General features: G+C 33.4%; 1 protein-coding gene across 1 annotated transcript in view; it reads left to right on the top strand.

Annotated features, from left to right (window-relative positions):
* The first annotated feature begins 1,592 nt into the window (after positions 1–1,592).
* The window catches only part of LOC120331019 (uncharacterized), a 53,003-nt gene continuing 30,832 nt past the window's right edge, over positions 1,593–23,763 (top strand). Inside the window, exons 1-25 of the mRNA XM_078113415.1 lie at positions 1,593–2,330; positions 3,030–3,228; positions 3,949–4,449; positions 6,206–6,393; positions 6,957–7,190; positions 7,626–7,802; positions 8,266–8,422; positions 8,988–9,099; positions 9,786–9,947; positions 10,420–10,584; positions 10,979–11,055; positions 11,470–11,566; positions 11,798–11,893; positions 12,527–12,613; positions 14,843–14,990; positions 15,764–16,060; positions 16,166–16,288; positions 16,617–16,725; positions 17,229–17,377; positions 17,949–18,125; positions 19,172–19,332; positions 19,841–20,047; positions 22,137–22,287; positions 22,708–22,919; positions 23,343–23,426. Of these exons, the coding sequence (XP_077969541.1) occupies positions 2,234–2,330; positions 3,030–3,228; positions 3,949–4,449; positions 6,206–6,393; positions 6,957–7,190; positions 7,626–7,802; positions 8,266–8,422; positions 8,988–9,099; positions 9,786–9,947; positions 10,420–10,584; positions 10,979–11,055; positions 11,470–11,566; positions 11,798–11,893; positions 12,527–12,613; positions 14,843–14,990; positions 15,764–16,060; positions 16,166–16,288; positions 16,617–16,725; positions 17,229–17,377; positions 17,949–18,125; positions 19,172–19,332; positions 19,841–20,047; positions 22,137–22,287; positions 22,708–22,919; positions 23,343–23,426 (4,167 nt within the window). The 5' untranslated portion in view covers positions 1,593–2,233. The remainder of the gene's footprint in view (positions 2,331–3,029; positions 3,229–3,948; positions 4,450–6,205; positions 6,394–6,956; positions 7,191–7,625; positions 7,803–8,265; positions 8,423–8,987; positions 9,100–9,785; positions 9,948–10,419; positions 10,585–10,978; positions 11,056–11,469; positions 11,567–11,797; positions 11,894–12,526; positions 12,614–14,842; positions 14,991–15,763; positions 16,061–16,165; positions 16,289–16,616; positions 16,726–17,228; positions 17,378–17,948; positions 18,126–19,171; positions 19,333–19,840; positions 20,048–22,136; positions 22,288–22,707; positions 22,920–23,342; positions 23,427–23,763) is intronic.

Genomic DNA, 23,763 nt, shown 5'->3' with positions numbered 1-23,763 from the left:
AACCATTGAAAATTTCAAAGCAATTGGTCCGGTAATCATAGAGAAAGACGATTTTTCCATAACGATAAAATTCTATAATGAAGAACAAGAACCACAAGAACGTAATAACAAAACGTCTATAGGTCCACTACGTGTCCAATAAAACAAACACTGTACTAAATTATGGAGTTAATATGAAATAAATGTATGAATCATCATTGGTGGTACCTATTTTAGCGATCGCCCGTGTGTTTATTGTGAATAACAAAGTTGGCATGTTGGAGAATTTCTGTTTACTAGGCAGAGATAAAATCTCTTATCTGTGCAAAATAATAATTGCTTGAATTTCATCAAACATTAATCTTTTCATCTGATAATAAAGCACTTTCACAAACATGAGAAATTTTAACTAGTTTTTCGGTAATATGAAAGCTAAAGAGGCAAGGTATTGTTTCTTGGCAAGAGTTCAATATTGTTAAGTTAAAATGTCATGCTCATATGTTTGAAATGGATCACGTAACAAAACTTTATGTAATATTATGGCAATACATGGTTTTTGTATTGTCATCATTCATACCAAATCACTAACTCGTTTTCATTTATGCAGTCTACCAATATGCCCTTAGGAGATGCTGCGAGTTTGAACTGCGCGAATTCAGCAAACTTTATGCTACACAATTTCAGCAACTGACGATCAAACTGTGCAATTAGATGCCAATTCGATGGCACGTTTCCAAAACTTTACTGAAAAAACTTATTATGAATTAATGGCAGTCATAATTTAAGTATATTCTGCTCTGTATACCCATCATTTTCGCTTTTCTCCCAGCTCAAAGTATAGCTAATGTATAGCACAGTATAATAATGCGTTAGGCAGTTAGATAAGCAGAATAACACAGTTTCAGTATGCTACATCATAGCATGAATATAATAGCATAGCATGTATAATCGCATTAAAAGGGAGAATATTTTATGGCTATCGGAATATTTTGAAACAAACTCAATTGTCCGTTGCGGAATTAAATCCGAAAATGAGTTGAAGTTCTTTACCCGGACGATGGAGTCTTAGGATTTCCCAACGTATGAGATTCGGAGGCACTCGAAAATGAAATACGATCGAGAAATCACTCATTTTTTAATATTTAGAATGCGAATAAACACAGACATCCGTCGGACCACCTGAAATTATATGCGATAACTTTGAACAAACATACGGCGTCCAGCGCAATTGAAAATGTAATCATAATTCGCCATTCTCTCAGGTTACTGTATCATAAAATGAAACAATTTGCGAGCATTGCAAACATTACGTTGTATTGAGCAATTTATGTTGCATATGTTTTCACGAGATCATTCACTTGACCTTGGAGTCTTGCCAGCTTAATTGCAAGGATATATCAGCCTTGAACGATTCTGATTTAGGATCTTCTGCAGAACCCAGCCGCTAATGTAAAAGTGTGAGATTTGAGAAAAACACCCTCGCCAGGTTTTAAGCACTGCTGGACTCTGATGTGCATGCTAAATTAAATACACTTCTACTATTTCCATTTTCCGTTTTGCCTATAAGTCCATACAGTGATTTTTACAATTATGTAAATATTCGCTGACTAAATGGAATGAACATTGAGAATAGCGTTTTTGAGTTGATGTGTGTATTCATATTCCAATATTCTGTTGAATTGGCCACCGTTTCTTCTGCATATTTCAATTGTGTTTCTCGAACGGTGGCATACAATGGTCGTTCTCTTTTTTTTTTATTACCGTGGCTTCCAAACAAATAAATTTGCCTTTTCTCTGTAGGTGATCAGCAAATATGTTCGTCAAAAGTGCAAACTGAGCAGAATACGCGGGTGCGATAATCCGGGAAACAATAGTCTCGTAAACGTGGTCGCAGGGATATGCACGTGAAATGATTCGGCAGTCTTTTTAGATTGCATAATCTGTTCATGGCGTGTTCACCTCCTTGTTTTATGGAAAAAAACAATGTAGTGAGCTGAGACTGTACATATTATTTTATGCATTTCAAGGAATCTATGATAAAAAAGATTATAAAGAGGTTCTCAGTATCAGGGCAGTTTTTTTTTATTTATTCGAGGCAATTTTCCTTGGCACTTCGCTGTCAACGAAAAAGCGTATTATTACTGAAAATGCATGGTATAGCCAAATCTTGCATTTTCAGTAATAATACGCTTGAAAATAACAATTCAATTCTTTTGTACTTTATTTCAATACGATATATTTAGTTGCGCTAAGCATGGCTTCGTACGTAGGCCCAGGATGTGCTCGGAATACTCATTTTCTGTTGGTTATATTACTGGGATATATATTGCATGGAACAATCGGACATGAAGGTATGGGTTTTCTGGTTGTAAACCGATATATTATTAAAGCTTTATTATGATGTTTTTTGAAATTTTGTTAGAAACAATTGCATTCAAATTTGAACTTGAGTAACATGATTATGAAACAAATAAGAGTACACATTTTGGAGTATTCGTCGCGTTACCTAGTGGAAATGAAAGTTTTTGTATGTCCTTTCCATGTGGCTTGGCCAATTTTAAACTATAAATAAGAACCAAAAAATTTGTTCATGTCATTTAATCTATACTGTATGTTTGGCAACGTATGTGAGTCCAATTTTATTTCGCACGACTTTGTGCTGAATTCAAGGAGACAAACCGCATTTTACTAGTAAGGGTGCATGACTTAATTCGCCTTCATATGGGGAAATACAAACTCACGCCCAGAACCCAGACAAAATAGCCATATACATATTAACTACCACTCGTACCAATGTGCCAGATACTCAAAACAGGCTCGTAAAATTTGTATTTTTGGAATGAAATAACTTTATTTGGTTGCCAACCATCGGCAGTTGCTTTCAAACCAGGACAAATCTAGCGGAACTCACGATATTATATAGCCAACATCTTAATTATTTTTGTTAATTTGCAACAGTGCGGAAAACCTGTACTATGAAATGCTCAATTCTCTACCTCTCGCTCCCCTTTTTTATTAATATTATTGCTTCATTCACTAAAACATAACAGGAGAAGGTGCGGGAAAAGAAATTTGGAAAAAATGGTCCGAACAACCGGCTTTAGAACGTGATAGAATGTATTATGGACAATTTCCCGAAAATTTTATGTGGGGAGCAGCTACCGCTGCATATCAAACTGAGGGAGCGTGGAACGAGGACGGTAAAGGCGAAAGCGTATGGGATCATTACACGCATAATTCACCCTGTTGGTGAGAAACATTTCTTCTGTAGTTGGTTGAAATTAGTGCTAACTGGGTATCTTCCTACCGCCGGTTGAGGCAGATGCTACCGATCCGACCCACGATGGGGAAAATATTTATTTTTTGCGCCCATCGAAGCTCTTTTATATTTGCAACGCGATTGTTCGGTTTCTGCTTATACGAAAACTGATTGACGGACGTTACATTTGTATTGCATTAAAAATTACGGTACTATCTTGTTCTTGTACCGCCACTAATTTACTGTTTCTTTGATCGTGTTTATTTTAAATCATGTTGATATGAGTTAGGATAAATTATTACTTCCAACTTTACTTAGACATCAGATCAGAAAAACAGATAAGAAAATTGTTGGCGGTTAAAAAAGAGTAGGGTGCAAATATCTCCGTATTGTATTGAACGTGGATTGAATTGATGTTAGGTTGATTTATTATGTTAAGAAAAATAACATATGCATTCTTCGAAGTCACAGTCGCTGGAGTTGACTTTGATGACCGTTTGGTCGTATCATTCCCTCCTGTCCATATTAAACTAATTTATTACTTATTACTATTATTATTACGATATAATAACTGTTATTTTATTTTGATTGACGAAAAAACAAATTCCTCTCTCTAGTCTATTTGGTCAAACGCCTCAATAATACAGAAACATGCATTGATCAAGTCATTGAATAACTGTTATGTACAATGTTGTTGTTCATGTTTCTAGGTGGATGCGGAACATGACTGGAGATATTGCATGCGACTCCTACCATCAGATGGATCAAGACGTCGATGCAGCCGTACAGCTTGGTCTTGGTTATTATAGATTTTCTATAGCTTGGACTCGTATTGTTCCTGATGGACGTAACGGCACAGAACCGAACATGGCTGGGATTAAATTCTATAACGATACCATAAACAAACTCTTAGCAGCTGGTGTTCAACCGCTTGTTACCCTGTTTCACTGGGATACGCCACAAGTCCTTCAAGACGAATTTGAGGGGTTTGGTAGCAGAAATATCGTAGAACATTATGCCTACTATGCAGATATATGTTTCAAATATTTTGGCGATCGTGTGAAGCACTGGTATACATTCAATGAGCCACTGACATATTGCTGGCTAGGACACGGCCTTGGTGTCAGTGCCCCGGGGATGTTTAGAATGGCAAAGGGCGCTTACGACTGCGGGCATTACATGCTTTTGGCTCACGCAACTGCGTATCACAGGTAAGACATCCTGTATTTGAGTATCTATATCGAAGTTTTACACAAAAAATATTCACTCAGCCATAGGCGCGTATCGGGTAAACAAAAAATGTGACGCTTACTCTCACAATGTGGATTACATAAACTGCAGTGTTAACTTTTCGGATTTGCCCCGACATGGATATTATGACTCAACAAATTGAAAATGGTTATTGAACACGTTAGTCTTAGTGGACCTATGGATCGTTTCAATATTATGTTGTTTTTGTTGTTGTTCTTGTTTTTCGACACGTTATGAAAAAGTCGCTTTTCTCTTTGACTACTGAGCCAATTGAAATTTTCAGTGGTTAAAGATTGATTTTTTTGCCAGAAGGCTATTACTTTCATTTTTTTATTATTGGGCACGGAGGTTTTTGATCTTGTTTTTGATCACGTGCTCATCGAACGTCCGTACTCGGTGGTATGTAACAAAGTTCTTGCTTTCTTAGTGGAGAATCGCGTACAGCGCCGTGGGTACCGATAGCGGCAAAGGTAAGGACTGCTTCTCTCTGATTAACGTGTCCATATATTTGAGCCTTGCTCTCTTGTTTACGAGGGGATCGCTACCCGATCTTAAACGTTTTAGCAATATCTTGTAAACCTTGCGGTTTTCAAAACATTACCTAAAGTTTTTCGAGAAATCATCCATTGTTTAAATATTGGTTTCTATCATAAATCAAATTGAAATTAAACTAACAATGAGTTTTTCCGTTTTATTTACAGCTACATTTTTGTTGTAAACAAGTAATTAATTGTAATATATATACCGTATGCATTGAAAAGTGCAGCAGGAAAATGGATGAACAATTTAATATATAGTGTGAATGATAAAATGAAACAGATTGACTAGATCATTTAGCATTGAGTGTACAAATATTATTCACAATACACAATTCACATTAAAGCACGAAGCACTAGCTGTATTGAATATAACATTGTGTTATAATACATTTCTCTTATAGATGATGTATAACATTGTGATAAATGATGAAAATATTATATGCAAACATAAATGAATGACATATAGCTAAATATTATTTTTGCCCTCTTTCGTTTTGTCCCGACCACAAAATTTCGTTCCCAATTAAAATCACAAGCCTTTCAAAAATGTTCAGAACGTTGTACCATCACTTCCATTCCCGGCGCAGTTGTTTCCAGAGATGCACCCGATAATAAATTTCATGTTGTTAATATTTGGGACAAACTGTAACGCAATTTTATGTATAAAAATCGTTGAACTCCTGTGGTAACAACACTATATTATAAAGTTTATTTGATATTCATAATCTGATTTCAGCTGAATGGACACAAAAATAAGGAGGCATTAATACAGACAAGTTAATATTGTCGATCCGTTTTTATAGAAAATAGCACAAATAATTTATTTGATTTGAATGAGCGATTTAGATGCCTTTTATCTCCAATGCGTCATTATTTGTTTTATTGTTGAATGATTGAATTGAATTTATCGTTCATACAAAAATGTGATTCTATTTTATATCCACCATATTGTACATGCCACCGGTGGAATATCAAACCTAAAAAACAAACATCTAACACAAAGCTATCAAGAATTGCTGCGTTTGTGGAATTTTTTATTTTTTGGATGTATATTTTGTACAGGTTGTGAGACCCTTTTGTGTACCTAAGGTATCAAAATCAAAATCTACGAATCTAGTTTTTCTTTTTCTGCGCAATTATGCTTTATGAAAAAGTTTTTATTACCAAATATATTCAGATATCAGGATGTGTATAAAGCTACTCAGAATGGCACAGTATCAATTACAATTAACGTGGAATGGGCAGAACCTGAAGATCCACAAGACCCAACAGACGTTGCAGCAGCAGAAAGATACATGCAGTTTAAAATGGGGTGGTTTGCCCACCCTGTGTACGTCAACGGCGACTATCCAGACATCATGAAAGGTTTGGTATTATGATGAACAAATTTATTTATCTGTCTTTTTGAAACTAAATTACCAAAGATATTACTTTTATCTTGGATTTTTCATGTGTAGATATGTGTTTAAATTCTTCTCAACTACTTGTTACAACTATTAGGCTTATGGTATAGTGCTTGTACTATTGCTACCTATGCGACCAGCAAGGGCCTTCCACTTGCTTAGGCTCTATGCCAATTCTGGGTGTAAATTATTACATAACACCATCATAAAATCATTTACCATATTCATGTATAGGCCAGCCTGTTTATTCTCTATATGCAAGACTTCAAACTGAATTTACGTACACCTAATTTTGTACTTCGTTGAAAGATAATAAAATGTGGAGAAAATTCAATTTCTATTACAAAACCTCAATTTAGAGTTTTCATTCCTATCTCTATCCAAACTTCACCACTTGTTCCCATAAGGCAATTTGACATGATATTGGCAGTTCATATTCTAATTTTCGTTTTACAAGAAATGCTGATGCTGATCTTTTTATATTTTATTTTACAAATAATTATTTGCCCTCTTATTTTTGTTCAGATCTTGTCAGAAATAAAACTCAGAATCAACCTTGCTATGTTCACTTGGGATCAAGGTTGCCAGAATTCACAGAAGAAGAAAAAGCCTATGTAAAAGGCACATCTGATTATTTTTCGATGCAAATGTATACATCAAGATACATTCATGATATCTACCCACCAGATTGGTTCGTCGCAGCAATCGCAGATCGTAATAACCGACAAATGTGCGATCCTAGATGGGTTCAGTCACCAGGTAAATTCTGTCAGACACATTGTAAATTTAATTGCAGTATTTACTCTTTTTGATGATTTAATGAATCAGGTTTTAAAGTCATGATAGGTAGGATAGTGTAAATATTGTGTAACAGGTAACTTGTAATGCTTGATGATAAAATACAATTTATAAAATACAGATTGTGAAATACAAGTTGGTATAGAATATGTCCCATAATTGTACAGATTCCTTTAAAAAATTTACGTTGTGTCAATGTAGTTTGATTTGGATATGTTCTGCTTAGATAACAACTTGCTGCAATTGTGTGGAAAAATGTAGAAATTTATTTTAAATTCAATGCTTTATAACAGAACCAGGTAGGTATAACAAAACATTCATTTCTAAAAATGTGGACTGTTTATTTTTGACATTGATATAAATTTTGCTTCACTTCTTAAAAAAAAAATATTTTAGGTGCTGGATGGCTTCGAGCAGTTCCTTGGGGTATTCGTCGACTTCTAACTTACATCAAAAATGAATATACTTCATTGCCTATCATGATCACAGAAAATGGTGTGGATACAAACCTAGTTTATGATGATTTTAATCGAATTAATTATTTCAAGACTCATTTTAGTGAATTGTTGAAAGGTAAATAGAATAAATCTTTAGCTTTTATCACTTACTTTCATTTTTTGTTATTTCAAAATGTATCCAAATTATTTTTAAAGTTTAAGCAACAACGATTTCAACAATGTTGGGTAACTACAATATTGTTATACTGTCATGTTATTCAGAGAGTCATAATGCAATAACTAAAAATAATCCTAGTTTTAATTGTGAGTGCTGAATTTGTATTTAAATAAAGCTTCTGTTCAATCCACCAACTGATTTAGGGCTAGATATTTTGGTTTTTGGTAAATAATTTCATATTATAAAACGGCTTCAATGCTACTTATTACATCAATGAGTAACGCAATTCGGAGTACTGGAACTTTTTTGTTTATGCAAAATTTTGTGCGATTGTAGACTTGGGCCAATTAGACTTACTGAAGCCCGAGAATGTGAATTTAAAGCTTGCAATACTTTATAAAAATTTTCAATTACTTTTCAGCAATACACATTGATGGAGTTGATCTGTTTGGTTATCTAGCTTGGACATTAATAGACAACTTTGAATGGGCTCAAGGATTTGGCCCAAAGTTTGGGGTTTTCTATGTTGATTTTGAGGATCCTAATAGACAACGCTACAAAAAAAGATCCGTTGATTGGTAGGAATGGCATTATGGTTACAATAAAGTTAAAAATGTCAATGAAGTTTATTCATTTAAAAACCAGGTATCTGATGATTACTATGCTTCAGTAGGATGGGGGAAGGATTTAGATATTTATTCCGGGGAGGAAAGCCGATAAGATGGCTTAATCATATGGCGAACCACAGCCTCTCACCCCTTTACTAGTCCATGTTGGTTATGGGAATATTCAGCCATTCATTTGTTTCCATGTGCATGAACTTGATGCTAGGGGGCCGTAAGCAACCAGTGGGTATGTGAAACCACATACGGGGGTGAGGAGTCCAGCAATGCTCTCGCACAAAATTATCCTTCACTGGATTCCAACCTGTGGACCCACGCAGGGTAATTAGAGTCTGGGTGACAAGTGTATTCTCAACGCTTAGCACGATGCGTCAAACCGCTGAGTTTGTGCTTTCATTATCATATGAGTGTCAAAATACTAATGTAGAACCTTCTTTAACTTCACTTTTACTGTAATTTACTGGTATTAACAATTTACAACTCTAGTGTTCAACAATATTTTTCATTCCATTTATTTCAGGTACAGAGAAGTAACAACAACAAATAGTCTCACAGAGCCAGACAGAGAAAAAGTTTTTTACGGAGAGTTTCCAAAAAGTTTCGCTTGGGGAGTAACAACAAATGCATATTCTGTAATTATACTTTTTATTTTTGTGATTAACGTCAAATACATTGTGCTGATTAGAATTAGAAGATACAAAATTATGAATAGAACTAAGAATCTTCAATTCTAGAATGACTTTTTATAATACGTCAATGTGTTTGAACCAGAATTTGGATATTTCTCACATCACACCAAACATTGAATACTTTTTTTTCAAATTTACACAAGTCTTTCTCCTTGAACAATGCTCTGCATGAGAATCCACTGTTATGTAAGGAACTATTATATTTCTCCAATTGAGCATTCATTCTGGTTGAGATGGTGAGCTTTTTCTTCTTAACATTATTATTGCATACATTGTTATCTGAAACCAATAACTGGCTAAATTAGTCCACTACCTGACATGGACTGGTTACCGGACCAGAGGTGGTGGCTCGCAAAATGATTGAGCTATCTTATCGGTTTTCCTCTCTCCCGAGAAAAATATGTAAATCCTAAACTATACTTTATGCATTGCCAGGTGGGTTGAGTGATTATTTTTCTCTGTTAAACCATCATATAATCTTTTCTCATAATGACATAAAATCAAATTTTATCTCAGAATTCATTTTCAAGTTATTTTCTAACTATAGAACGAGTAGATTGGCTGTTTGTTTATCTGTTGGGCTTCTAAATAGAAAATGACTATAATTCTAATTTTAAATAATTTTTAAGATTGAGGGAGGACATGATGCGGATGGAAAGGGGGAAAGTATTTGGGATGAATTCACTGACAGAATAATTAATCCACCTATAGTAGATGGATCAAATGGGAACGATGCAGCAAATAGTTACAATAACATTGAAAGAGATTTGGAAATTCTAAAAGAATTGCGGGTAAGTTAATAGATTACGTATTTAATAACATAGATCATAGGTTCTCAAAGTGCTCCAGACGAAGCCCCAGGGCTCAGTGAGAGCTATTCCTTACCTTAAATACTAAATATTTTTAAATACAAAGCAGCAAATACATTTGAATCGTTAAATAGAGTCATTTTAATTTATTCGTTTGCTCAAATTAATCTGCAGGTGTATTTTTTATAAATTTATCCTGGCACTCCATAAATAATAGTCAACCTCACAAGCCCCATAACACCTGTAAATGATAAATTATTTATTCATTTAAAAACAGTTAGTGAGTTCTACTTTTTTGCATCTTTCAGCACATTGAGTAATTTTGATAGTTGAGTTGAAACTCAGTGGCTACATTAAATAATTTTGCTGACTTTTTTCCATTGAAATTCAATATCAGGGTTATTTAGGATGATTTTAAATTTCAAACTAACATTGTATTCTTTTAATCTTTCAGGTGTCTCACTATCATTTCTCCATCTCATGGTCTCGGATTTTGCCAGAAGGAGGTTCATCTGGTGTAAATCAAGCTGGAATAGATTATTACAACAAGCTGATTGACGGCTTGATTGCTTTAGGAATTACGCCAGTTGTATCTCTACATCATTGGGACCAGCCAACAGTATGCTAATTGAATATTCAGTCGAATAATCAATATATATATATTTAAATTACCGTATATATACCGGTTTATATTTTAAAAAAAAATAAAAAATGAACAGAAATAAAACAATTTTGAACAATGCAAACAATTTTTACGTTTGTGTAGATAAGTTCATCAGTGTATTTTTTTTAGTCAAAGTACCACCCAATTAATATTCAAAAATGTCTTTATTCACCTATAATTACCGTACATGACAGTCAATTAGGAAGGAAAAATTTCAAAATAAAAAAATTGTATTTGTTCAAAATGAAAAAAAAAACAATGAATAATTTTTTTCCGTCTAAATGTGTGTAAATAAAACATATATAGTGTTTGTTTGATTATTTTTCAACAATGCAACTATTTTTTTCAGCGTATCAGTGACATCGGATGGATAGATACTAATGTACACAAGTTATTCCCTCAATACGCAAGAGTGTGCTTTCAAAAGTATGAATTTTATGTCCCCAATAAAAAATTTTATCCTATCTGAGTGACGATTGTCAGATATTATTTGTTGCAGTTTTGATGACTAGTTGATGTTGTATCGGTTTTGTGATGACTGAAATTTTTTAGTACTTTCGATATCAAATTGTAGTTTTAATTTTATAAGTATCAATATTTGAAAACAATTGTTTTATAAGTTTTTTCTGGAATGCTGGCTACTTTTGTCATGCGCATAACTGAAAACCGCGCAAAATCACTAAAATTTTTGTACCAGTAATAATGATGGAATTTGACAATGATTTTTTTTAAGTTGCTAGTTTCACTAAGACCATAGAAATTAAAATTAGTTTATGGCGTTAGGTAAATGTGCTCTATTCAAAATCATTGCCAAATTAATATTCTAACTATTCTATTCAGTTTTGGAGACAGAGTAAAAATGTGGATCACACTTAGTTCACCACAGACAGAAGCAAGAAAAGGATATGATACAGAAGAGTTTCCACCCCAGATCATTGTAACTCTAATGATTTTTATCATTGTTTTTTTTCACAATTGGGATTATTTTCTTTAAACTCTGCTATGGTACAAAAAAGGATAATGAACAAAAGTAACACACAGGACGTAAATTCAGGAAAGTTGCAAAAACCTGACAAAAAGACATAGAAAAACGATGATCTGTAAAAAACTTCATCATGCATATTTTACATGGCATATTATTATAAGTTAAGTCTAATACCTGTTTCAGAACTTGTCATACGAAGCAGCACACTACATGATTCTTGCACATGCTAAAGCTTATCACGTATATGATGAAGAATTTCGTGCAACTCAGAGAGGACAGGTAACATCGTTTGATACTTCACCGGTTTTTTTTTTGTAAAACTTATTTGTTGCATCGACAGTGAATGGAGGGTTTTATTTGTTTGAAGTGCGGTTGCCATTATACACCCAATTGCCCTGCGCAGATTCACTGTTTTGATTCTTGTGGTGGGAAAATATGGGCAAGATCTTTGCTAGATTCCTCGCCATCGCATGGTGGCTCATGTAACCGCAGGTCGTTTGTGGCTTCCTCAACAATCGAGTTCATGAATATGAAACCAATAGGTAATTGACATACCCATACCTGACATGGACTGGTAGCCAATTGAGAGTACTTGGTTTACTGGTTTACTTACTTGGTTTTTTCACCGTTTTCTTTTCCCCAGATAAATAATAAAATCCTGTTCCATCCAAATAAAAAAATTAGGCTAAATTTATGCTATTGCATTAACACACATGCCATTGCAGTTTAAATTATCCAATTATGTTAACAATTTGACAGCAAAATCTATATAATTTATTTTTGGTTTCAAATGCATACCTTATTTTATCTTGACTAATCCTTCTTCCTGCATTTCATGAAGCCAACATGAATTGAGCTAACATATTGAAATATATTGCTTGTTCGTCATTTTAACTGCGATATTTCATTCAGATTTCAATATCGATGGAATCAATGTGGGGAGAACCCTTTGACAGAAATAATCAGAATGATGTAGATGCAGCAGACAGATTTATGCAGGTTAAACATTTTCAAATATTCATTTGGTTTACTTTTGTTACATCTTTTCCCCAATTGTATGCATACAATACACCTGTGTTAACTGTCTGATTATGGTATTGTATTCATCCTAACCCTGGCAATAGCATAGATTTCACTTCATATGCCTAGTTTACGTTTACCCAGAAATCTATCACAGAGTAGTTGGGGCAAGTGAAAGGAGTGGAGGTCAAATTAGGCCACAAAACATGACATTTTAACTGGTTTATGCCAATGCTCTGTGATGAAATAAGCATTCATTTGCTGAGGATTTGGTGACAATCTATAAAGCGGAATCCATGATAATCTGAACATTTTCAGAAACCGAAGTGGCTTTAAATTATAAATACTGGGAAGAACCTGCAATTAAATTTTTATCCATGAATTCATATGTTTGATGGCTTAAGTCAGTATTTCATTTTTCAAAGTTTAATTTGAACTCAGGCTGATACACATGCTATTCTAGTTTGCATAGTTCACACAACCTTTTGAATATTTCGTAAGAAAAAAAAATGATAGGAACAGTTTAAGTCATGACATTGTTAACGGTCAAATCAAATATGCATTGATCATAAAATAATGGGAAGACAATGACTTTATTTTAGTGTTTAACTACTGTACAAGCTTATACACACCCACAGATTACACACCATAATACCTTTAAAGACAATAAACTAAGCAATATCGCTTTATATTCACTTGAACTGTTACGAAATTCGTGCTGTGTCATTGTGGTAACATCTTCGTTATATTAGTTATCAATATTTGCTGATGGTGTCGCCTTGTGCATCATTTCAACATACTGTAAATAGTTTATTCCATTGTATCATCACTGTTATATGATTAACAGAACTGTGTTAAGGATGTAGTCCGGTCACTTAAAAAACAAACTGACATGTCAGCAAACAGCTCTATGTGAAAACTCTAACATAATGTTCAACAATGTAAATATTGAAGCAACTTATGTAATCATTGGAAATGCTTGGAGACACCAACCATGTTTATTCCACCATAACAAAGAGTGGAAACAATAAAAGTTTCGAATTTATTTCAGATTCGAGGGTATTTTAGATCCGAGGCTCAGATCCGAGACAAATTACTCCCATTTTTATGTTTCCAAGCCAAACTTTTTGTTGCTTTATCATTTTGTTCCTGATTTTTTACATAGCTTGTCAAATCATTAATATATCAAACTAAAAGTTGATTCTTTGAATGTTATTCTCCATAAAAATCATAAAGAACTATAAAATTTTGTGTTTATAAAAGTTGAAAAAACAAAACATGATGAGAAAACAAGTTTATGTTATTATTATCAAAGCCCAAACAAACTGTCTTTTGCAGAATAAATATTTTTGAAATTGGTATTATTTGGTACTTTCGTAAATATCATTTGGATAGTTATTTTGTTTTTTGTTAACATCAATAATTTGATCGAATTTTTTCAAAGTCTGAATTAATATGGTAGGAAAATCATTCTATAAAATTAGCAAACAAATTGATTAGTGTAATTGTTAAATAATGAATTCACAGAGATTTTTTCCAGGGCTCTAAATAAAGGCGTTAAGTTCATTGTCTGGGGCAGGGGTTCCCCAACCTGTTCATTAAGGAACTCAAATTAAAAAAAAAATTTCTCTTTAAAATCTCGCTACCCAAAATTATTTTCAAATACTATACGCAATGTAGTGTTTTTATGATGACAAAATAAATTACTAATACAAGAAAAAAACATTTTTACATAACATTAAACAGAAATTACCTTAAGATTGCATAAATGAGAAAGAAAATGTGTGTGTTTGCGATGTAAGGGTGTGACATGCCTCACTTAAATAATAAAGAAGTTTCAGGAATAAATAACTTTTGTTTTTGTTTGAAAAAAAAACACAAGAAGATTTTCAGGCGACTCACATGCTGGGAAACACTGCTCTGGGATATAAAAATGTGTCAATTGTCTGAACAGCTCCTCTAAGGCTTTAACCATGTTACCAAGGCATGCTTTTGGCCATATAGCATCACATTTATTTATTTATTATTTATTGACAACCAGAACTTCCTGGAGTTCATGATTGCGGCAGTGGCAAGGCTTAATTACGTTTGGTTCAATTAAATCAACTCCTTAGTTTACTAATACATTTATTTATAAAAATGAAAAGACACTGATAATGTTTAAGTCAATAATTATTGTTAATATTTTCAATTTACTTTTTATTTCAGTGGGAAATGGGTTGGTTTATGCATCCTCTCATCTATGGTGATTATCCACTCATAATGAAGAAGAAAATTTATGAGAAGCGAATGCAAGACAATACTCCTGAAAGTTTCTTTCCACAATTTACAGAAGAAGAAAAAGAATTCATCAAAGGTATAATAGTCTGCATATGATATGTAATTTGAGATGTTTTAAGGAATTAGTACAATACTTATAGAGACAAAGCGAATTTTACACACTCTTGAATAAGTGTTTATATTTCAGTTGAAACTACTTTTTTTTTTAAAGTGAATATGACATATCTGAAATGATGAATGCCATTATATTTCCGAATATTAACATTTTTCCATTCTGTGCAAAAATCATACCTACTCAATACTGCATACTGAATATTCATGAATTTTATTTGGGTGTAATTGCCTGGTGTGGATCCTGTTGGCCTAATTATATTGGCATTGCGAGTTAGCGATTGCTGGTTATATTTCTGATAGACCACATCTTATCTGCATATACTAGTCTAAACAGGAATCTTAATAACCATTCTTGAGTTGTTTTCTTCCATTGGAACTTCCATTGGAGCTACACTGGGATATCGGGTCACTTAAACATATTTTAAAGTTCGGCTTTTATTAGCATTCTATGTTTGACTTTTTTCCTAGGTAGTATTAATCACTTTCGCATAGGTGAGGCTGCTCGATAACCATCACTGTTTATCGCATCTTCTCTCACACTAATGCACTTTTTCAATTTTTCTTAATTCTGTATGTACAATGGGTACTTTCAGCATGTGAAAAATAACACTACTGACGGACTGACTATAAATCTAAATATCTCCATAAGGAAAGTGTAAAACGCACAGAATTTTATTCAAGACAGAATGCACAATCTTACATTTATACACATTATTTCATTTTGCTATTTCATAGGAACTGTTGACTTTTTGGCACTAAACCATTATACAACCAACTATATCAGCCAAGGAGATATTTATGGAAACAAGACAGCTCCAATTCTGTCAGCTGATGAATGCAGAGATATTCCAACTGCTATACCTGAATTACCACCTCTACCAGAAATACCAGATTTGTCGTGTGCCAACGAGACATTTCCGTTCCCACTACCGGGTGACAGTGAATATGATGAGTGGGTCAAATGGGCCATTGAGCAAAGCCCAGGACATGGAAGCAAAAATCCGAATGAATACAAAGAAAAAGATGCCACAAGTGAGTTGCTTTATATATTCCGATACAGGCAAAATCAGAAGTCAACTATACAGAAGAAAAACAGCTATTTACCGTATATTACCATGTTGGTGATTTATATTTCAGCAAGAGCCAATTTCGAACCATACATGGACATATTTAGATCATACGATTGGGGATGGCAAGTTGGGGTCGAAGATCAATATGTTGTTCCATGGGGTTTGAGAGAAATATTAAAATGGATGAAAGGTGAGAAATAAGAGAAAATTTTATATTTAGTGCAAACAAACTTTTCCAAATATATCTTATTGAAAATAATGTTTCTGAAGTGGGACAGCACCTTATAGAACAGAATAATACAAACCTGTAGCTGCATAAATGAGAACTATTTTTCATGATGTTTTCCAATGCAAAAAATTAATGTTAATATCTTGTCAATATCTTGAACTTACAAGGGTTTTCTGACAAGCGTGTTTCCAGTATTTTATTGGTTGTATTGGACAAAGAAATGAACAATTTCGCTATCTCGTTTTATTTCTTTTTAAAATGCATTTTTTACAATTGTATCTGTTTGTAGCTCAATATGGAGACCTGCCGATTTATATCACTGCAAATGGACTTTCTGAACCAATAAAAGTTAAAGAAATTTCAGACTGCAATGATGAAAGAATTGGACACTATGTTGTGTAGGTTTTCAGTATTTCAAAACCTAGTTTTTAATGTTAGTTTGTTGAAACAAGAATGTGATGATATCCCTACGGCCTACACTACACTTGCTGACAAAGGTTCAAATAGGTTTAATGAATGGAACATCATGTGTAATTATTAACTGTCTTCAAACAAACTTGACTATATTTTGAGTAATAAAATACCAATAAAATGCTCTTTGTGTATCTGATGGTTACCCTCAGAAATACAACATGTAGAAGTGTGTTGACCTTTGATCCCATCGATAAAAAAGTTTGATTGGCAGTACACTTCTTGCGTAGCTCTCCTTAAATTCAAATCTGCTGTTAAAAGTGGCAGCACAATATGTCCTCTACTGAGCAGGCCATTCAAATGGTGATTGACCATCCTTTGATCTAAATATGAAGACTTTCAAATTGTCTATAGATGGAATATTTAATTTTATACCTAACTATGCTTTACTTTTTTGTAAGATTTAAATGCTTGCTTTTTGTATACATAGGGAACGTGATGTTGGACTGGATGACAGAGAGAGGGTGGAATATCACAGAGCCTATATTGACGAAGTATTAAAAGCAATACATCTTGATAATGTTGATGTTCGAGGATATTTTGCAGATTCCTTGATGGATGGTTTTGAATACTTATCTGGTTAATATATTTTTGATTTTTAAACCACAGTTTGTACAACATTTCGATATCAGATACAAAAAGCTGTGATGCTTGAAAAACAGTAAATATTTTGTTGTCCAAATCTATCTGGCAGTTGATAAAAAAAAATTAAAGTGCTATTCTAATTGATATAAAATATGTTGCAGGATATCTCGATGTCGTGGTATACTATATGAATAAAATGACTAATCACCTTTCCTCTCCCTGGGATAAATATGTAAATCCCAAGTCCTGAAAAATAAATAATGAGTGATCTATTGAGTGATTTTCCAATGAAGCAAGCTTATATCAGCATTTTGGAAATGTCTATTCTTCTGCTGTACCGTATATTGCAACAAACGCTCTTGTACTGATGTAGCCTGCATTATGATAGCCTACTACTAAAGCTTTGTGGTGCTTTTGTTGCAGCTGAATCACTTTTCACTGAGTGTCAATCTTGTCATGAAAATGTTTTCATTTTTATTTGTTAGTAAGTTTTGCGTTATTCACTATTTGAGATTTTATTCTATGTCTGCTTTCAAATGATTAAAATATCACAATATTTTAATAGGTTACACAGAAAGATTCGGTCTCTACAGAGTAAATTTTGATACATATGAAAGAACAGCTAAGAGTTCTGCACACTTTTATGCATCTCTGATTCGAGAAAATGGAATTCATGAACCAAAGCATCAATGCCAACCAGATAATGAAAGAGATAGAATGGTTTATGGAAAATTCCCTGAAGGTACAGTTTGCTAACAACTCTAACTGGTTTTGGCTTCCTCCACCATCAAGTCCGAGTCTCTGAAACAAATAACTGGCTAACTAATCACATACCCAGCATGGACTGGTAATCGGATTAGAGGCTCTTGTTTGCCATATGATTAAGCCGTCCTATCAACTTTTCGCTCCCACGAAGTAAAAAATGTAAATACCTTTTCTCCTATTCTATACTCATCAAATAACTGTATATTAACATATGCCAAAATTCAGAAATTGTTTAGTAACTAAAACAAGAGAGATATGCTCAAATATATGGACACGTGGCGCCACATAATTTTGGTGACGTCATAGCAAAAAATAAAAGTAATAGCAATCTGGAGAGATATACCATCTTTAACCACTGAAAATTTCAAAGCAATTGGTCCAGTAATCAAAAAGAAAAGCGATTTCTTCAAAATGTGTCAAAGAACAACATAACAACAATATGATCGTTTTATCCACTACGTGTCAAATTAACCTAATATAACAGTGCACAATAACAAAAAAGTTCAACCCAGTTACTGTATTTCCCTATTAAGCATTGTATTTATATTTATCATCATATTCACGCCATCTAGTGTGAAATTGATGAGAAACGAAAAAAGGATGAGCATCGTCCAAGCACTGCGTTTGAAGGTGCAGAGACCAACACCATCCGAGTGTATGGTGCAATGAAATCTGATATTACTAACCATTTAATTTACAATGAGGCACAGTCACATAACAATTCTATTTAACAAATAAATTAAGCAATAAGCTATTCATGCCATCAGTTTAGGCTACGCAAGACTAACTCCTAATCTTTTTTAATGCCTTTCCGCTAGCGAATCTGTATGTGTATGATACAAGGATTCTGTAGCAGGAATAAACATGACCATACTATGCAATTCGATAGTCCTGCCGCACACTAACACAGATGTATTTCTGTTTTTGGTAAGACAAAACCTTACAGAAATACATTTCTGTTAGTGTGCTGCAGGACTCTTGAATTGCATAGTGAGCTATTTTTATACAATATTTTTTTTGTAGATTTTGCGTGGTCATCAGCAACATCTGCTTATCAAATAGAAGGAGGATGGAATGCAAGTGATAAAGGATCGAGCATTTGGGATACTTTTGCTCAGGAAGGAGGCCATGTGGCCAACAATGACACTGGAGATGTGGCTTGTGACAGCTATAATAAATATGAGGTTCATTTACTTGAATGTTAAATAACTGAATCAAGTGAAATCTTAGTGAATTAGTATGTTTTACATTGATGTCCAAATATCATAAAAATTTGACATTTGGTGCATCTCCCTAAGCCACTGGTTCTCAAGCAGTAGGACATGGACCACTGCTGGACCACAGAAAATTTTTCAGGTAGACAACAAACAAATGAAAATTGATAAAGTCATTGATAAATTAGTTGATTTTAGTAGCAATGGATGATGATGCTGTAATTCTGATTTTAGTTATCAAAACGAAAGTGCCTATTTTTGTGAAATAATTTCTTGATTTTCTTGTAGTTTTTCCCTTCCATGAGAATGTTAAAGAGCCACAAAATTTTTTTACTACGAAATTGGGCCACAAAGAAAAAAAGGTTGAGAACCACTGCACTAAGCATTACACTTATCATTCCATCATTTACACTTCGTGTTTTTTAAAATTCCATTGAGAAAAAACCTATAAATTCTTTATAATTTTACTTGCTTGCAGACTGATGTACAAATGTTGAAAGACATGTCAGTTGGTTACTATCGTTTCTCAATATCATGGCCAAGGGTAATTCCTACAGGAGAATTGGCACCTAATGGAAGTGGTTGGAGTCAAGCTGGAATTGATTATTATAATAAAGTGATTGATGAACTGCTCGCTAACGACATCACTCCTATGGTGACACTTTATCATTGGGACCTACCTCAGGCAAGTAGGCTATGTGTTTTTGAAAACTATATGGGAATGAATTATTCATATTTTCTAAAAAAAGGCATTAAGAAATCCTGATTTATTCATGTATGCTGTAGATCAGGAGTCGGCAACTTTTGTCGCTCGCAGGCCAAAATTAAGGGTTGTAAGGCTTTGGCGGGTTACACAAATTTTTTGAGAGGTGAAAATGCGACAATTCGTGAACTCAAATCAGTCGTTCTATTGAAAAAAAAATTACAAATGACATTTAATGTGGAACTTGTTGTTGTGCATCATGCTTGATAGCTTTTCGACATCAGGTGACACAATGGATGAAGCCAAGATTAGAACATTTTCTAAATGGGCATCATTAATCCGAGCTCTCTTCTTGTTCTTTGTAGCATGTTCATTTCATTTTTGAAAATAATGGTTCGCATGCAAATGTACTTGATGCAACATTGATGCAAATTTTTTCGCATGGTTTGTCAAATTTGGATTTCATCTCAAATTGCATTGCATCCCAAGGAACTCCATTTGAACTGTTTGGGCCATTGAACCACTGTCCTCAGTTAGTTGCGTTGCCATTTGTCTAATCATAATTAAAATGCAGACTTGTTAAACAAGTAGCTAGCTGCTCACTTACTTGTTAGGTTATAATATAATTTAGTCTACACGTGCCTCACAGTAAACTTGTTACGTAAAGAATGTAAACTACTCATTAGGCGTAGTTTATAAAATTCATTCATTGTCAAAATTGCCATTTTGTCGCTACAATTCAGTGAAGCGTCGCGGGCCGGATTATTTTACTTCGCGAGCCGGATCCGGCCCGGGGGCCTTATGATGCGATCCTTGCTGTAGATCTAGGTTGCTCACTAAATTTTCAAATTGGCATGATTTAAATCAACAGAAAATTGAGTGAGAAACTTTATATCCTTTACAGCTGCCTAATCGATGCCTTGACAAACAATATTCTCAATTTTTTTTCAAAATTGTCAACGCATTTGCCATCGATTGGGTTTCTGCATGACTATTTACTTATCATTTTTCTATGCTTTCGTGCTAGTGGATTCGTATGCATACAATGTAGGGATGCTGTAGCAAGAGTAAAGATGACTATCCTAAGTAATTCAAGAGTATTCCTGCACAATAGCACAAGTATATAATGTTACAGAAATATGTTTGTGTTAGTGTGCAGCAAGACTCTTGAATCATGTACTTATGATTGTAAAAAAATTTTCTTTGTAATTCATCATTTATCTGAAATAATAAAGATTGTGATTTTAAAGTTTGAAATTTTTTTTTCTCTATTTAAATTTTAACACTCAACTGTAGTGCTGCTAATTTTTCTAAGCAAGGTTCAAGGGCTTTATTCATGTGATGGATAAATAATATGTGAGAACTCCTCATCATTGCAAAGTTGTTTTCTCATCTGATATGCAACACTGATGTGTGCTGTAGCAACCACATTTATGTATCCATAATTAACTGTTATCTAGCTAGCTATTTTTGTAAATCACCTGATTTGGCAGTCAAACAAAATACTCTCATCATTTATTCAATGCGTTTTATTTACATTTTTCACTCTCCCAAGATAAATATGAATAGTATATACTTAAATTCCAAATTTGTTTCAACTGTAACTGATTGATCAAAGCATCTTTTCATAATTCATCAAATTTATTCCAAGCATGAAGCCGCGAGCCTGAAGGGCCATGACCCCCCCACCCCCCATTTTTTAAACATTTCTTTTTAAATGCCATTTTGCGACATTTGCAGTAGGACATTAATTCATACACCTTTACCAACACCATTTTGCTCTATTTTTGAACAATTTACTGAAAACGAGACGTCTGGCTTGCTATCAGTAATCCTTTCATCAAATAAAACAATTGAAAATGCAGGCTTATATGCTTTGAATAACTTAGACAGTGAAGTACCCCTGTAAGAGCAATTTTTTAAGATATTGTTATATATCAGTGGCTACTTTTATCTGGCTTTGTTCTGAGCAAAAGTCATGAGTGAGTATTATGTCATTATACAAAAAAAAATTGGCAGCCCTCCAAATTTTGGGCTGGCTAGGCTTTTGTGATCATGATCTATTCTACAGGATTTACAAGACAAATATGATGGATGGTTGGATCAAACTGGTGCAATTGATGATGCTTTTGAAGCATATGCAGATCTGTGTTATAAATCATTTGGAGACAGAGTCAAATTCTGGATTACTTTTAATGAACCTTTCATTGTTGCATATTTGGGTTAGTATTGTTACTAATAAGAATTACATAAAAATCTAAGAATATTTTCTTAGGAAATCATCATCTCAATCATACGTCAAAATCAGCTTTTTATTTATTATCTGAAACGAGTTCTCAGAAAACAAATAATCATCTAATAGACAATGCAAGGGAGCTATATCGACCAAATGCATCATTGTTTGACTATGAGAAGCCTGGCATTTATTTACATATAATCATCCTACATAAGAATATATTCCGCTATTCTCTTGTCTTGTAATAAATGATATATAAAGTCTGTTCTCAACGGTATCCCAGGAAGATAACCACCAAACAAAAATGGGAACAATTAAACTCCTAATTTCAAATTGTAATGGTTAATTTTTTCCCATAATGGAATCCGTGAAATTTAATAGCAATTCCTGGTATGTTAATATTCAGGATATGGAGTTGCCTCATTTGCACCTGGACATTATGACGAAGCTAAGGGACAATATTATGCAAGTCACAGTATACTGAAGGCCCATGCAAAAGCTTGGCATAAGTATGATGACACATACAGAGCTGATCAGGGCGGTCAATGTGGAATTACATTAAACTCAAACTGGGTTGAACCAAGAATAGCTACTGATCCAGAGTACATTGCTGCTGCGGTAAGAAATAAAATAATCTCTAACTTTGAATTTTCGGAAAAAAATGCTGTATAGTAATTAATGTAAAAGTTAATTGTTAAGTGTTTATTTACTGTAGCAGTGATAATTTTCTTATTTTAGATTTCTAGTTTGCGATTAATATCAGTCTTTTTATTAATTCAAAAAAGTCTAATTTTTATAAAAGAATTACAGTATGTATATTGAATTTATTTGGTGAATTTTGACCTAAGTCAAGTCCTTTAAAAAAAAAATGTACAGGAAGATATGTTGGTTGTATCATATGAATTCCCGAAAAACACTTTATCTAATAGCATAAATTACTTTTTATCCAGCTTTTTTGAACATTTACAATTTATAATTATTAACTATCGTAGATGCTTTGGAGTTTTTTTTTTCATTTCATTTTTTTAATTTTTATATCAGGAAAGAAGTTTGGCATTCAGTACTGGTTGGTGGGCTCATCCAATATTTCTTACTGGAGATTATCCTGAAGTGATGAGAGAGAATGTAAGCTTTTCATATACCTATTGTGGATACATTTATGTTAGTTGGGAACCATATTTTAGGGGTTTTCTGGAAGGTGACATTTAGAAAAAAACTCAAATTATTATATTATTATAGTTAGTTAGTTGAATTATTGTTCTATTTCTGGGGTGAGTAGAGGTGACATCAAAATTGTTGTTGAATAAAAATTATCAGAATTAATTTTTTAAACATTGTTATAAATCGACCAACTACATGAAGATGTTTTTTCATATTTCATGCTTTTAATTTTAAATATTTTTATTGCAGAGTCACAATAATAGAATACTACTATACTACATGTTTATACATTTTTTTGTAC

This window comes from Styela clava, chromosome 6 (genome assembly GCF_964204865.1).
Source record: "Styela clava chromosome 6, kaStyClav1.hap1.2, whole genome shotgun sequence".
NCBI classification, from domain to species: domain Eukaryota; kingdom Metazoa; phylum Chordata; class Ascidiacea; order Stolidobranchia; family Styelidae; genus Styela; species Styela clava.
The sequence above is the reverse complement of the archived record's forward strand: the minus strand, read 5'-3'. Positions and strand labels throughout refer to the sequence as shown.